At 38.8% G+C, this 15566-nt stretch overlaps 1 protein-coding gene across 2 annotated transcripts in view; it reads left to right on the forward strand.

The window, feature by feature from the left end:
• Positions 1–14814, forward strand: part of CPED1 (cadherin like and PC-esterase domain containing 1) — a 327294-nt gene extending 312480 nt beyond the window's left edge. For both annotated transcript variants that reach the window (XM_069588269.1, XM_069588268.1), the window contains one exon: positions 13294–14814. In XM_069588269.1, the coding sequence (XP_069444370.1) occupies positions 13294–13533 (240 nt within the window). In that variant the 3' untranslated portion in view covers positions 13534–14814. The remainder of the gene's footprint in view (positions 1–13293) is intronic.
• The last annotated feature ends 752 nt before the right edge of the window (positions 14815–15566 follow it).

Here is a 15566-nt window from a genome sequence, read left to right on the forward strand (position 1 = left end):
ATTTTGGCATTAAGAATGTCCTTTCTTACCAAATTAAGAGTAGTTTCAGTAAAATATGGAGGGCAGGAATGAAGAGGTTTAAGAAATGAGAAAAGGTAAAACCTTTCAGCAAATAACAATAAGAAAGAAGGAAAGATATTGGATTTTAAAAAGAAATCAGTCTGGGGCAATTTAGAGGAGGAATGATTTTGGCCATGTTTATGGGCAGAGAGGAAACAATCAATACTAAGGGATACATAAAGAATACAAGAGGAGGGACACTTCCCTGGTGGGCCAATGGTCAAGACTCCACACATCGGGGTTTCCCTGGTGGCTCAGTGGTAAAGAATCTGCCTGCCAATGCAGGAGACATGGGATTGATCTCAGGTCCAGGAAGATCCCACACGCCGAGAGGCAACTAATGCAGTGCGCTGCGACTACTGAGCTCTGCTCTAGAGCCCAGAAGCCACGACTACTGAAGCCAGACTGCTCTAGAGTCTGTGCTCCGCAACGAGAAGCCACTGCTATGGGAAACCCACACACTGCAACCAAGAGCAGCCCTCACTTGCAGCAACTAGAGAAAGCCCACCCAGCAATGTACTGAAGACCCAGTACAGCCCAAAATCAATTAAAAAAAAAAAAAAAGACTCCACATTTCCTCTGCAGGGGGCACAGGTTTGATTCTGGGCCAGCGGGGAACTAAGTTCCCATATGGTGTGCAGCATGGCAAAAAAAAAAAAAAAGAGAGAGAGAGAGAGAGAAACAAAGAAATGAAAAAAAAAAAAAAAGACTACAGGAAAAGGTGGGATTATTGGAGGAAGGCCACTGATAATATGGGAGAGGACCAGGTTAAATACGGTGATAAATAGTTGGTAAAAAGCTGGTCAGTGAACAAGGGATATGGAAGGTCTTCTTCCCTATCTTTCATTTGCCCCAGACTATTACAATATCTTGCTCTTGGAACCTTCACTTTCAACTACTTGAATACATCTTTCCTGCCCCTACCAAGTGTTATGTTTCTACACTCCCAGTCGAACAGTATCATGTAAAATCTTTCAGTATCTCTAAAGGTAAAGACAAGTCAAAGAAGCTTTCACTATCTACCATTCCTACACCTTTTTTTTTTTTAAGAACATAATTCTAGAGAGTTCTTTCTCCTTAAAATAATTGATATTCAAGTTCATCTGCAAGTGAATTCTAGCTTTTTCTAGTGGCTGATTAAACATTGGTACATGGTGAGAATGAGCTCATTAGCCATAATGGAGCTCAGCCTTTCCTGAGATAGCTTGGTACAAAATGGTCTTCCATAGGGAGCATCCTATATTGAATGGTGGTAACACCAATAACCTCAGGGTGTCTCTCTGAAGAAGGATAATCAAATGGAGGATAAACACAGAAAAGTGTCGGTCACCCTATGTTGCACTAGTATGATAACCCAGGAGGCAGCTATCCAGCCCTGCCTCTGCAGTCTTGGAGTGTGGGGTGTTGGTAGGCCTTAGGAAGAGATGCTGACCCATCACTATTTCATTTCATGTTCTATGCCATGAACACTCATTTCTGGAGGTTTAACTACCGACCTTTAAGTGCCAAGCTGAGATGGACTTTGGACTGCTTTGATTAGCACTTTTCTTACTTTAGGTCTTAGTGTTCTAGCCTGGTTGAAAGCAAGATCTGCGGTTTGGGAAATACTACCACTTTAAGGATTCTTAAATAATATCAGTATATTAAATGATCCCAATAGCCCTTACAAGCAAAGAAACTGTTTAGCTTAGTTTGACCCAGTTTTTTCCCAAAATGTTGACCACAGACCACTTTTCTCTTTTTAATAATAACTATTAACACCTCAGTAAACATATTTTGGGAAACCTAGCATAGAGAATAAGGCCTAAAATCACTCTTGGAGGACAGATTAAATGTGGCAGATTGACCACAAGCATTTGTCTTCTCTTCCACTTGAAACTCCACAAAAAAAGATTTTAAAGACATAAATCTCCACCACCACCATCACCCAAAAAAAAGACAGAATAAGAAATAATTCATAACAGAAAAGAAATCTTAATTCATTCTAAGAAGTTTGACTTAGCTTGCAAGAGAAGCTATAGTGTAAAATGCCTAATAAGGACCTACTGTACAGCACAGGGAACTATACTCAATAGCTTGTAAAAACTTACAATGGAAAAGAATCTGAAAAACAATATATGTGTGTGTGTATATGTGTATATGTATATATGCATAACTAAATCACTTTTCTATATATCTGAAACTAACACAACATTGTAAATCAACTCTATTTCAATAAAAACTTTAAAATATTAAAAATTAAAAAATTGTTTCATAGTTTAAAAAAGCAAAAGTTTATGTTTTCCCTAAAACACAATAAAGTACCTATAGAAGAGAAACACCAATGGGCAGGCTTGACTCACGGATCCTCTGTATGGTTCAGACCTGAAGGAGCCAGGTGCTGAGGGAGGCAGGGCTGCAGCACACGTCGGAAAACAATTGGTTGACAGTCTGTGCAAATCTGATGGACACTGAGTCCCTCACCCCAATCCATGCAGCCAAGAACCTACACCCATGCACATGTGATTTCCTTTAAAACTGAACAGCAGAGAGTCTAGACTCAGAAACACAGGTATAGCAAAGAGCAAACTAATCTAGAGGCTGAAATCAGAAAGCCACACGTTGAGACTGGCTTCTGAAAAGTAGAGTTCTTAAAGTCCCAAAGCCCCCCTAAATACCAGCAACCAATCGCATGTCACCTCAGACAGGAGGCTGGAGATCTCTTCTGATGAGAAATGAAATGGCCTAAAAGAAGATCTCTCTTAAAAACTCCAGAATACTGCTAGGCAAATCCTTCCAGGGACTCCAATAGTGGAAAGTGTTTGTCCACACAAATTGTTTCTAGATAACATTCGAGTGCTCACTTAGTTGTGTCCGACTGTTTGTGACCCCGTGGATTGTAATCCACCAGGTCCCTCTGACCATGGAATTTTCCAGGCAGGAATACTGGAGTGGGTTGCCACGCCCTCCAGGGGATCTTCCTGACCCAGGGATCAAAACTATGTCTCTTGCATCTCTTTACCAATGTGCCACCTGGAAAGTCCTGAAAACATTTGCATGCCGTATGTATATGCAGACTAGGGCTTCCCTGGTGGTTCGGTGATAACCTCCCTGCTGATGCAGGAGACTCCAGTTCAATCTCTGAGTTGAGAAGATGCCCTGGAGAAGGAAATGGCAACACACTCCAGCATTTCTTGCCTGGAAAATCCCATGGACCCAGGGCCTGGCGGGCTACAGTCCCTGGGATCCAAAAAAGGCTTAACAAGACTTAGCAACTAAACAACAATATGTACAGGCTGTGCTGCACCACTGTGAGATCTCAGTTGCCTGACCAGGGATTGAACCCATGGCAGTGAAAGCGCAGAATCCTAACCACTAGGCCACCAGGGAACTCCCAATAGTGCCATATTCTTAAATAAAAATTCTAAGTTCAGGAGAGGTGTAGGGAAACAAATGGTGGTGAGTTAAGATCAAAATAGATTTCAGGACAAAACAAGTCCATCTAAATAGTGTTTGAAATCAAGTTGACTAACAAAGGTCATTCCAACAGTATCAAGAATTCAGTGACATGACTATTCAGCCACTTTGGAAACTGAGTTTAAGACAAGGCGTTAGTCTCTGGGGAACTGTGTAGAAGTGCAAGATAGAACCGACAGTTTAACTTGAAATCAGTAAACTACTGTAGGTCTGTAACTCCTTCTAATGAATCTTTCCACGTCAGAGGAGAATTTGTTTCCAGAGTCAGGAACTGAGTTCTGACTGGGGGCAGGAATTAAAGAGGCTCAGTTTTCAGTGTAAGAAGGGTTGACAATTTGGAGGTAGGTTGGAAGACAGAGACACTGTGTATCTAGAAACACCAGAAAAAAAAAAAAAGAAAGAAAGAAAAGAAAAACCTCATTCCTAAAGAAAACTTTAGTCTTGCCCTCTAATCCTCAGCATCTTTGACCCATTCAGAAGTTGGACTCCCTTCACTCAAAACATGGCTTATTTCATGTGGCTATAATTAAATATTGGGAGTGGGGGAGGTACGTGAAAGAACTCCTTATTATCTGTAAAAATTGCATGATTTCCTGAAATGGAATTTTAAGGACTGGCTTCTAGCTATTGTTTGTCACTTTATTTTTATTCTCTTTCTGTGAATTCTTAAGCTATTTTTTTCAGCTGATCATAAATTTCACGACTGGATTGTAAATTGAGTGTCCTGTCTTCAGAATGACTATGCCAAATAAAAAGTACCTCAGTAGTATCCATTTATCTTCAAAGACTATGTCAGCTGGTTTTGCCTGGTCAAGCTCATGTTTTCCCACCTTAGAAAACCATTACCTTCATTCCTCAGACCCCAGGCATGATTGTGAAACACGTTTGTAATCAGAACATCCTCCCTAATCTGGTCTAGAGATTTTGGAACACTTGCATCACTGAAAATTGTTTTCTATTTTGTTCTATGGATCTGAAACCACGTCAGAAGTTCCTTGGGTATTATTCAAGTCAAGATCGGTTTTAGAAAAGGTATTTACTTGTAATCTGCTTGACACTTTTCCAGTTCACCAAGCTTTCCCTTTGTACATCAGTTTTTTGAAAATTCATAGTTATTTTAGATGCGGCAGGAAATGGCAACCCACTCCAGTATTGTTGCCTGGAGAATCCCACGGGTGGAGGAGCCTGGTGGGCTACAGTCCATGGGGTCGCAAAGAGTCGGACATGACTGAGCGACTTAACTTCTAACTGCTAACTTCTAACTTAGATGCAGCAATTAATTGACATGGTAATACATTCATTCTGATGACTATGTGAAATCAATTTTGAGTGTTGACATTACATGAATTTAATAGTAAAAGTTGCCATGTACTTCTGTTGTGTAATTTATAACAATTTTCCATGTTTGGGAAGTCTTAACAATAGCCATTGACCCAAGCCAATCAAGTAGAATTGTGGCCATTTGTATGCCTTCTAAAATGTCTGTGTGCCCAAGTCCTTAATTATGGATGGATGTGGAAAGATCTACAATCATAAGTTGGGAGATCTCTTAACATATAAGAAGCCTAAGAGAAAGTAAAAGTTGCTTTTACACACCAAAGCACAGAATTTTTGTTACACTGAGTCACAAAGAAATGTAATCATCTACATATCCTATATCTTATCATTACAGCCCTTGATTCCAGCTCCAAAATTACCCCTTTCCAAGTTTCCATAGAAACTATATTAAAAATCTATTACAGTTTTGAAACACTATAATCTTTACTTGAAAATTCCTACTTGTAACTTAATCTAAATTTGAATATTGCTGAGACAAAAATAATTTTTATTATTGCACTTATACTTGTGATTATGGGACAATGCTGACCTAACACACTTCATAGAAACCCATTGTCCTTCACTTTCTCTGTCTAATTTTAAATATAATTTGACACAGCAAAGTCACAAAAAGAAAATAACAAAAACAAAACTAAAGACAAGGAGCTTCTTTGGATTATTTTAAACTGGCCAAAAAAAAGCACACAAAAAGCAAGCAACAAACAAAAAACGTCATCTAACGCTCATAGGTAATGTAAACATTTGCCCAGTCACCTGGTCATGTGTTATTAACCATATGTAGCAGTTCATTTTTCTTCTAGGTAGACATGTCAGTATCTCAGTTGTCACATCCTGTGCATGCAGATTTAGAGAAGCATTTGGAAGCATCAAGCCATTCATGTTTGTCTCTGATTGAGGTGACCACTCTACACAAATATCTAGAATCCTTTGTCTCTGGTTCAAGGCCTAAATTTTTCACCTTTGTTTTCTAAGAGCTCATTTTGTTGTTTACTATTATTATTCCCCAGAGATAAGCCTAACATTTGTATTGCTAACACCTCTCTTTCAAAGCCACATTCCAGTTACTGCTCTGTTTGGAATTTAGTAATCCCAACCGGTCCTCTGATTTTGGAAGGACTCACATGGACATATCTCCACACATGAGATCAAAGGAAAGAAACAATTCACTCTTTACAGAAATCAAACGTCAGTCACTTGCATAGTATTTCCAAGACTTAAAAATATAGCTAAATCCTTTTCTTCCACTTTAGAGTCCATAAGAGTGGGTAAAATACAGTAATATTTTGAAACTCAGAGATAGCAGTTTGATGTCAATGCCAGACACCAAATTTTACAAAGAAATAATAGCTGTGTGGACAGATATCATGGCCATCATGAATTAGCCCTGTCTCCTTAATGTATTAATATTTACTAAGGAACTACTTATTATATAGAAACAACAGAGTACCTGACCTTGGGGATCTAGTCTCAGACAATGTCTCGGAAGTCATTTCATCCTTGTTTTTACTTCAAGTATCTTAGACATGTGTCTTTATACAGTCCCCTTGAGGGTAGGGACCATATCTGAGTTACTCCACGTGTTTGTTTCTTAAGAGAGAGAACTCTGAAGTTTGAAAGATGGGTATTATATGGCAAAAATAAATCATGTTTTGATTTTATAATATACAGCATCATCTTCTACTGCTTTTCTCTTTTAAAATGATTACATGAATTCTTGCTAATTCTAAAAATTCTTGAGGTATATATAATAAAAACATAAATTCTTTGGTTTTTGTGCTACACACACACCCTGAATTTTCACTCCCTTCTCCACTGGAGATCCTATTTGCAGTTTGGTACATCAAGTGAAGTGAAAGTCACTCAGTCGTGTTCAGCTCTTTGCGACTCCATGGGCTATATCGTCCATGGAATTCTCCAGGCCAGAATACTGGAGTGGGTAACCTTTCTATTCTCCAGGGGATCTTCCCAACCCAGGAATCGAACCCAGGCCTCCCACATTGCAGGCAGATTCTTTACCAGCTGAACCATCAGGGAAATTTGGTACATAGCTCCATTTTAAACACGCACGCTTGATTTTAATTCCATGTAATTAAAACTAGTTGGCTGTCAACATTTATGGTCATTAGATTTATATGACATTGGGTCCTATTTAGAATTGCCTTATTTTTCCATGAAAATTTTTAGGGAACAGGCAGTTTATAAAATACATTTTAATTTGCAGTGTGAAAATTCCTATTTTTTCTCAGTGTTGAATTTTACTTCTACTTGACTTATGCTTGCTCAGTTGCTCAGTCACGTCTGACTTATTTGCAGTCCTGTGGACTGTAGCCCTCCAGGCTCCTCTGTCCATGGGATTTCCCAGGCAAGAATTCTGGTGGAGTGGATTGCCAGTTCCTACTCCAGGGGATCTTCCTGACCCAGGGATCGAACCACATCTCCTGCATTGGCAGGCAGATTCTTTACCACTGAGCCACCTGGGAAGCCCATACTTGGCTTACACAGCCAGCAGATTGCGTCTGTGGTAGATGGAAGCTAAACTCAAGTCCCTTTGATGAATGAATATCTGGTATTGAAATCTCCTCTCATCACTGCTTCTTTTTTCCTTCCCAAATGGTCTTGGCCATTTTCCTACATTTATTTTCTGAGATCTGTTTTAGAATTCCTTTATCATGTACCCCCCAATCCTGCTGTGATTAAAATTGGAATAGCACTTTAATTAACTTGGAAAGATTTGACATGTTATGTCTTTATATTTATTTGTGTTTTCTTTTATGTTTCATTAAATTTTTGATGCATTCTTCACCTATGCCCTATAGATCATCATCAAATTTGATGAAGTTGTTTTAATATTGTAATGAAATCTTTTCTCTATTTCTTATTAGTTGTTGATAGATTATAGAAGAACCATTTAATTTTTAAATATTAACTTTAAAATATTTCATTATTTTACAGTAGGTTCCTTTGAGTTTTCAGGAAAACATCATATCAGTTCAGTTCAGTTCATTCAGTCAGTCGTGTCTGACTCTTTGCGACCCGTGGAGATCAGCCCTGGGTGTTCTTTGGAAGGAATGATGCTAAAGCTGAAACTCCAGTACTTTGGCCACCTCATGCGAAGAGTTGACTCATTGGAAAAGACTCTGATGCTGGGAGGGATTGGGGGCAGGAGGAAAAGGGGATGACAGAGGATGAGATGGCTGGATGGCATCACTGACTCGATGGACGTGAGTTTGAGTGAACTCCGGGAGTTGGTAATGGACAGGGAGGCCTGGCGTGCTGCGATTCATAGCTACAAATAATTCTTCAGTAACCTTCTATGACAAAATATTTCATAATATTGAAGCTTAACATTCCTGAAATAAATTGTATATGCTAGTAAATCCCAAGGACAGAGGAGCCTGGCAGGCTACAGTCCATGGGGTTCCAGGAGTCGGACACGACTTAGCGACTAAAGAGAGAGACAGAGTGATACAACACATAGTACTGATAGATTTTTTAAAATGATATGAAAGTAAATTTACAGTAGCATTTTGGGAAGATTTTTTATGTCTGCATTTTGACAAATCAAAACTGAAATAGTTCTTTCTCTGTAGGTTTGTCTGCTTTTAGGATTCATCAGAGTAATACTGGCTTAACAAAAGGAACTGGGAAATGTACTATCTTTGATTATTTCTTGAAAAATAGAATTCAAAGGAAACCAACTGAATTAAGTATTGGGTCAATCCCTGGCATCATGGGTAGGAATCAGTCTTATATACCATAATAGAAGCCTTGGCACTGTAGGAGGCATTAAACTGGCCCTCAGAAGGTGCAGGGTTGGCAGGGGGTGGGGGCAGATCCCCATCATTCCATCTTCAATTCTCAGAGATCATCTTGGTGATTTAAAAATAGAACTATTTTATTAAAAATAAAACTATATCATGTGATCTGGCAAAAGACTGGCACTACTCCCAAGTGCATACAAATATACTGGAAATAGATATTTTTGTATATTCCTTTTATGAATCGTGTTCAAAATTGCTGTAAACATCTAAACTAGTATTATCCAACATTTCTAATGCAACATCAAATGCAACCCTGAAATCACAGGAAACATTAAAATAATTTTTAAGGAATAGAATCTTTTTGCATTGGAATGAATCTCCTTTTATTTTTCACTGTAATTAGCATGCAGATCATCAGGCAGTTGCAAAAGCCAGAACTTAAGACAACATTATATGAACAAAATTAACCTTATTTTGGCTTCAGAACACGGGAATAATATTTTTTCAGGGTTGACTACATTATTTATGCTTAAGTGTTTCCTCAAGTCAACTTTCTTAAGAATGTTCACTAATCTTGCTATAGATGAATACAAACTGCCTCCAAAATGGACAAAACCTTCAGGAAAACATTGGTGCACCTCCCCAGCCTATCATATTTATTATTATCATATAACCAGAGGTAGAAGGTGACCCATAATAGAAATATACAGCTTTGGGACCTGGAATACTAATCAGTGGTTAACTGCAGATCGAGCTGTAAATTATGATCCAGAAGGATTCCTCACCACAACCCACTGACTTCACTGAACTTCTTAAGCGTCACTTCATCTGAGGGGCCTGATCACAAAAAGCCAAACCTCCCATAGTTACAGAAAAACAATTCATTTCTTTGGGTTTAGCAGGGTATAATTGGCTTCAAAACATATTGCCGTTATATTTTTCTTCAAAATGGGAATAGCTTAGTGTTTGTATGATTATAAAGTGATGCACATTTATTATAGTAAAATTAAAAAGTAAGGGCCCAAAAGTTACAAATAATACATTTTAAACTGCCTGTCATTCCTCCACCCAAAAATGACTGCCCTTAACCTTTTTGTATAGATCGTTACAGGCTTTCTATTCACACAACTCTTCTGAAATGGTTTCTGCTCACTCACAACTTAACAAAAAAAGACTTACCTTCCAAGTAAAATGCTACTTTTTTCACATATTCTATATTGTTGGAACTGTGTTCACTGCATTCTTTTATCAAAAAATATGTACCTAAATCATTACATAGCCTTCAAAAGAATTTTTAAAACCCATATGAGCTAGTGTTGTTGTTGTTGTTGTTGTTGTTTTGAGCTAGTGTTGCTTTCATTAATCATTCACTTCAATTCAGTTCAGTTCAGTCGCTCAGTCGTGTCCAGCTCTTTGTGATCCCATGAATTGCAGCACGCCAGGCTTCCCTGTCCATCACCAACTCCCAGAATTCACCCAAACTCATGTGCATCAAGTTGGTGATGCCATCCAGCCATCTCGTCCTCTGTTATCCCCTTCTCTTCCTGCCCCCAATCCCTCCCAGCATCAGTCTTTTCCAATGAGTCAACTCTTTGCCTGAGGTGGCCAAAATATTGGAGTTTCAGCCTCAGCATCATTCCTTCCAATGAACACCCAGGACTGGTCTCCTTTAGGATGAACTGGTTAGATCTCCTTGCAGTCCAAGGGACTTTCAAGAGTCTTTTCCAGCACCACAGTTCAAAAGCATCAATTCTTCGGCGCTCAGCCTTCTTCACAGTCCAACTCTCACACCCATACATGACTACTGGAAAAACCATAGCCTTGACTAGATGGACCTTTGTTGGCATTGCTGCTGCTAAGTCACTTCAGTCATGTCCGACTCTGTGCAACCCCATAGACAGCAGCCCACCAGGCTCCCCCATCCCTGGGGTTCTCCAGGCAAGAACACTGGAGTGGGTTGCCATTGCCTTCTCCAATGCATGAAAGTGAAAGTGAAGTCACTCAATCGTGTCTGACTCTTAGCGACCCCATGGACTGCAGCCTACCAGGCTCCTCTGTCCGTGGGATTTTCCAGACAAGAGTACTGGAGTGGGTTGCCATTGCCTTCTCCTTGTTGGCACTAGTAATAAATAAATAATGTGTCCATACTGACTGAAAGTAATGTCTTACAATTGCATTAGTATGATGAAATTAAAAGATTTGCTGTTCACCTGCAAACACATTCAAAACATTTTTGCCAGTATTTTCTCTTTTCCCTACTTCTCAATCCTCCCCCCACCCCAGTCTCTCTTGGTCCCCACCTCATTTTCTCCGACTTTCGTTGCTAACACCCTGTGGTATATTAACACAGTGATTAAAGCTGACAATGATAGGATTTCACCAGAGCTGTGTTTTATACATTGTACAAATAGACAGTATATATGGCCTTTTTGTTTGTATGTGTGTGTATTGATATTCCTAAAATATCTGTAAAGAGAATGGAAAAAAAACTAAAATATACATTGCCTCTGGGGAGGGAACTGAGTGACTGGAGATAAGGAGCAGAGATGGGAAGGAAACTTTTTTTTATTAGATACTCTTTTATGCTTTATAAATGTTTATAGTTTCAAGATAAAAATATATCTACGTATGTACAAACATTTATAAAACTATTAGCGTAATAGAACTTAGGCAGCTCCTTCAGGTTCCATAACTTACCTCTTTCCCAGAGAAGTGAAACTGCTAACTGTAACAGTGTCAGTTTGTGGGTATGAGGTGCAAAATAATTTTCTCTTTCCTTTGAAAGTCATTTTAGTTATCATTTAGTTATCAGTCTCTAAAAGGATGCCATGATAGGTTTAGAGTACCATATTTGAATCAGTGACTCAGCAAGATGCCAGTGTCTTCTATTTGTTAACACACTCTGATCCTGGGAGGGATTGGGGGCAGGAGGAGAAGGGGACAACAGAGGATGAGATGGCTGGATGGCATCACTGAGACTCAATGGACACGAGTCTAAGTGAACTCCGGGAGTTGGTGATGGACAGGGAGGCCTAGCGTGCTGTGATTCGTGGGGTCACAAAGAGCGACTGAACTGAACTGAACTGAACCTAAATACACTAACATGTGCGCACACACACACTCAGAGCAGTGTGGTAAAGACACCACCTGAGACTCCTTACTTGCCTTGGAGACAGCTGCCCTGAGGGAAGAAAAGCAGCATAAATTTTCATTTCAACCTTTTTCCTTTTGAAAGATAATTTACACTGATTCTTAATCATGTCAGTCATACTCATGCCATTTGGGCAACATCTGTGTATAGAGATGCTGTTCAACTTTGTGAGTTAGTTATCCTGCTCTTCAGTTCAGTTCAGTTCAGTCACTCAGTCGTGTCCAATTCTTTGTGACCCCATGGACCGCAGCACGCCAGGCCTCCCTGTCCATCACCAACTCCTGGAGTTTACCCAAACTTATCTCCATTGAGTCGGTGATGCCATCCAACCATCTCATCCTCTGTCGTCCCCTTCTCCTCCTGCCCTCAATCTTTCCCAGCATTAGGGTCTTTTCAAATGAATCAGGTCTTCGTATCAGCCGGCCAAATTATTGGAGTTTCAGCTTCAACATCAGTCCTTCCAATGAACACCCAGGACTGATCTCCTTTAGGATGGACTGGTTGGATCTCCTTGCAGTCCAAGGGACTCTCAAGAGTCTTCTCCAACACCACAGTTCAAAAGCATCAATTCTTTGGCACTCAGCTTTCTTCATAGTCCAACTCTCACATCTATACATGACTCCTGGAAAAACCACAGGCTTGACTAGACAGACCTTTGTCGGCAAAGTAATGTCTCTGCTTTTGAATATGCTATCTAGGTTGGTCATAACTTTCCTTCCAAGAAGTAAGCATCTTTTAATTTTATGTCTATAGTCACCATCTGCAGTGATTTTGGAGCCCCAAAAAATAAAGTCAGCCAGTGTTTCCCCATCTATTTGCCATGAAGTGATGGGACTGGGTGCCATGATTTTAGTTTTCTGAATGTTGAGCTTTAAGCCAACTTTTTCACTCTCCACTTTCACTTTCATCAAGAGGTTTTTAGTTCTTCTTCACTTTCTGCCATAAGGATTGTGTCATCTACATATCTGAGGTTGCTGATATTTCTCCCGGCAATCTTGATTCCAGCTTGTGCTTCATCCAGCCCAGCATTTCTCATGATGTACTCTGCGTATAAGTTAAATAAGCACGGTGATAATATACAGCCTTGATGTACTCCTTTTCCTATTTGGAATCAGTCTGTTGTTCCATGTCCAGTTCTAACTGTTGCTTCCTGACCTACATACAGGTTTCTCAAGAGGCAGGTCAGGTGGTCTGGTATTCCCATCTCTTTCAGAATTTTCCACAGTTGATTGTGATCCACACTGTCAAAGGCTTTGGCATAGTCAATAAAGCAGAAATAGATGTTTTTCTGCAACTCTCTTGCTTTCTCCATGATCCAGCGGATGTTGGCAGTTTGATCTCTGGTTCCTCTGCCTTTCCTAAAACCAGCTTGAACATCTGGAAGTTCACAGTTCACGTATTGCTGAAGACTGGCTTGGAGAATTTTAAGCATTACTCTACTAGTGTGTGAGATGAGTGCCATTGTGCGGTAGTTTGGATTCAAATGTCCTTGATTTTGCTTCACTGCTTTTTTTCTTTTATTTGCAGGTGGTAAAATCAAAATTATCCAAAGAGGATCACTTTCTTAAAATGAAACAATCAAGAAATCATACTGTGGGAAAATATTTCAGCAATCAAAGCAAATTACGACAAAGACGACAAGACTCTATGACAAATGTTCAATCACCATTTCATGTCAGAGGTCCAATTAATCAGGTTTGCTCCGAAATCCTTCTCAGCAGGATATGTGCCAGTGAAAGAACTGTGGAGGCCCTGCAGAAGGACTGAACTTGGAATTGGATACAAGCCACTCCCCTGGACAATGGTCTGAGAGCCAAATCCCGGTCATCAGCTGTATTTTGGTTCTACCACACACACTCAGGCACACAGGCACACACATATACACTGATGCACATTTAGCTAAAAAAAAGTCATTACACTTTTTTCTGCAGCTTTATAAAATCAGAATGTGCACTTGGAAATCAGTTGGTTTCAAGATGAAAGACAGAACTAGAAAAAGGTGACCTGAAATATAATCATAAACTAGATCCCCTGTGGGCCGGTATTGCACTGTGATAATAAAGAGAAATATAGACATTTGATAAGTGGGGGGGAAAGATCATGTTCTTGAGTGTTGTGTTATCATCTTTATTGGTACCTTAAAATTGAAAAGGGTTTGAGGAATTACATTCCACCTGCCAGTGGGGATTGTACTGTGCTTGCCTTTACCAGGAGAAAACTTGACGTTGATGAGGGTTTAGGCTTTGTGAATCTAATGCTTATGAAAACAGTTTCTTCCTAGATCTTTAAATCCTTTCACTGAAAGGAAAAGAACAGGAATATTCCTCCAGGGAATTCTAAGAGATTCTATGAAAGAAATAGGAAATATAATATTTTAGAGTTAAAACACCAATATATTTAACTTTGTACTCTTTCTACTTTTCATATACATTCCCTCCTAGCCTGTCCGTGAACTTGGATGGGTAACTGAAGTCTGAGTTGATTAAGTATGTAATATTAAAGTGAGAAAAACAAGATATAGTTCCTTATGGGTTACTGTAGTATATTTTATTGATGTTATTACATAAGAAAAAAGCTTTTGTTTGCTATTAGAGCCCTATATAATTTAATACTGTGATTATGTTAATATTTTATGTAAATATTTTGCAAAGTATTAAGCATTCTCAACTGCATAGGCATTTATATCCAGAAAGCATTCGTATATGTTCTCGAATACTACTATGTTGCTAGTAAACATATTTTGATTTTCCTGAGAGAGTGTATCTAATCCAAATTTAGAGTAGACATACAATTAGTTTTTATAAAACTGTGGCATATATATACAACATATCTAATCCTAGTAATTGAAAACTTTCTCTTCTATATATTAAAATAGTAAATTTCTTTACTGTGCAAAAACTCTGTTGTGAGATAACATCTCACAGTTACAATGACTCTTAAAGGATTATTTTTCTTTTGGGGAAAAAATACTGAAAGGGCTAATTCAGTGCTTAGCTGAAATTACCAAATGCACAAATACCTCAATTCCAATACTATACCAAAAACAAATCTATTTTGATTGATCAGTTCCTTAGTATGAATATAAACTTCCTTTAAATACTCTATTTTTATATATATTTTTATATGAAAGTAAACATAAATTTATATTTAATGGTCTTAAATTATATCTAAGCACAAATATCACTTGATATAAACAATACGTACCTGTGTCTAAAAACAGGTGATAAATTTTTTAAATGAGCGGTACAGAATTAACTTTTAAAATGAAATATTTTATAGTATCTACAGCTATGTGTAAGCATCATTTTTTGGTTTATAGTGCTTTTTTAATGATATAAAATGTTGCCAGTTCATGTAGCTCCTCTATCCTGTTTTAATGTATTACGTACTCTGTAACAGATTATAGTCAGTGGATATTTCTTATAATTTACTGCCAACCTAACTGCAGTACACTTCTGACTGAGGTTAGCTTTGCATTTACCTCTTTACCATTGAAAGAGTAGTGGATTTTAGAAACAATTGTAATAATACAATTAATAAATGTCTTACTAGTAATAATCCGTGTTTGGAGAGTATGCTTTATTTTCCTTTTTACTGAAGGTACACACCATATAGGAATTCCCTTGTAGCTCTGTCGGTAGAGAATCCGCCTGCAGTGCAGGAGACCTGGGTACAATTCCTGGGTGGAAGAGATCTCCTGGAGAAGGAAATGGTAACCCACTCCAGTATTCTTGCCTGGATAATCCCATGGACAGAGGAGCCTATGGGGCTGCAAGAGTCAGACACGGCTTAGCGACTAA

The sequence above is a fragment of the Ovis canadensis genome, chromosome 4 (genome assembly GCF_042477335.2).
Source record: "Ovis canadensis isolate MfBH-ARS-UI-01 breed Bighorn chromosome 4, ARS-UI_OviCan_v2, whole genome shotgun sequence".
NCBI classification, from domain to species: Eukaryota; Metazoa; Chordata; class Mammalia; order Artiodactyla; family Bovidae; genus Ovis; species Ovis canadensis.